Genomic DNA, 1,336 nt, shown 5'->3' on the forward strand with positions numbered 1-1,336 from the left:
TAATAAAAGAAAAAAAATCTCTAGCCTTGCCGTAATACTCTGTCAAATACCTTTAATAAAAGAAAAAAAATCTCTAGCCTTGCCGTAATACTCTGTCAAATACCTTTAAGTTACTACTACCTAAAGCGCTGGAGTAAGAAATTTTAGGTTGTAATCTTGCTAAGCGTAATGGGACTAAAATTGAGTGCCTCTGTAATTCAAAATTTGCATTTTATTAAATTGCGATTATTATTTTTTTTTGCAAATGCAATTAATTGCCCAGCCCTAGTGAGAACCCTGCAATACTGCTGTAGGAAAAAATATTATTACTGGGTCAGTGAATCTCTACTCTAAAGCAGCTTAAAGACCTGCTAGCATACAGCAGCTGAACTCACCTGGGTGAAGTCTCCTCAAATGCTTCTTCAGCTCAGAAGACGTCGCAAATTTGGCATCACAGTTAGTTTGATGGCATTTATACGGAGTCTCGCCTGAAACACACAGGAACGCTTCTGGTTTTAACTCTGGATGATTCAGACATGTTCTGTCCATCTACTGAAGGCTCCCACCTGTGTGCTTCCTGGCGTGGGCGATCAGAGACGAGGACACGGAGAAGGACATGCCGCACAGGTCGCACTGGTACGGTTTCTCCCCGGTGTGGCGCCTCTTGTGGTACGTCAGGGTGCTGGACTGAGCGAACGCCTGGCCACAGATGTCGCAGACGTACGGCTTCTCTCCGCTGTGGAGTCTGAACGAAATCCACAAAATCTCATGAGTATTAAACTTCAGAGGTGAATCAGGTATCAAGCTGCATCCAGATGTAGCATATAAGGGAGATGGAACGTTGAAACGACAGATCAATACCTGATGTGGATCTTGTAGTTGGACGACGTGGCGAACTTGAAGCCGCAGCGTTCGCATGTGTAAGGCTTCTCCTCTCCGTGGTGCATCCTGCGGTGAGCGACCAGCTGACACTTCTGAGCGAAACACTTGTCGCAATCACTGCATGTAAAAGGCTTCTCGCCTGGAGACAAACGGAGAACGGGTCGAGTTGGACCAGAACAAACCTGGGATCTTTATTAAGCATAAGGCGTCAGAGCTGGATCCATCAGCTGAGGGCTCAGATTGAAAAACAAAAAAACTCTGAATTAACTGAATGAACACACAGCCTGTTTAAATGATGAAATAAGATAAAAGACGAGAAAACAGCAAGAATTTAGTTGTTTTGTGGCAAATTAGAGACGTGAGTATGTAAAAAAAAAGGGAAAAAAAATACAAAACAGGAATGAAACTTCAAGCCTTTGGGATTAACTTTGCTATTTTTTCAGATTTAATATGTTAAATTGTCATATTTTTTCTA

The 1,336-nt window shown here is 42.5% G+C and overlaps 1 protein-coding gene across 3 annotated transcripts in view; it reads right to left on the reverse strand.

Moving 5' to 3' along the window:
* The window catches only part of mynn (myoneurin), a 9,089-nt gene that overhangs the window by 2,328 nt on the left and 5,425 nt on the right, over nt 1-1,336 (reverse strand). For all 3 annotated transcript variants that reach the window (XM_015370120.1, XM_015370119.1, XM_015370118.1), the window contains exons 4-6: nt 841-1,000; nt 546-724; nt 375-467 (exon numbers count right to left, since the gene is read on the reverse strand). In XM_015370120.1, coding sequence (XP_015225606.1) covers nt 375-467; nt 546-724; nt 841-1,000 — 432 coding nt within the window. The remainder of the gene's footprint in view (nt 1-374; nt 468-545; nt 725-840; nt 1,001-1,336) is intronic.

Source organism: Cyprinodon variegatus, unplaced genomic scaffold, assembly GCF_000732505.1.
Source record: "Cyprinodon variegatus isolate N-32 unplaced genomic scaffold, C_variegatus-1.0 Scaffold41, whole genome shotgun sequence".
NCBI classification, from domain to species: domain Eukaryota; kingdom Metazoa; phylum Chordata; class Actinopteri; order Cyprinodontiformes; family Cyprinodontidae; genus Cyprinodon; species Cyprinodon variegatus.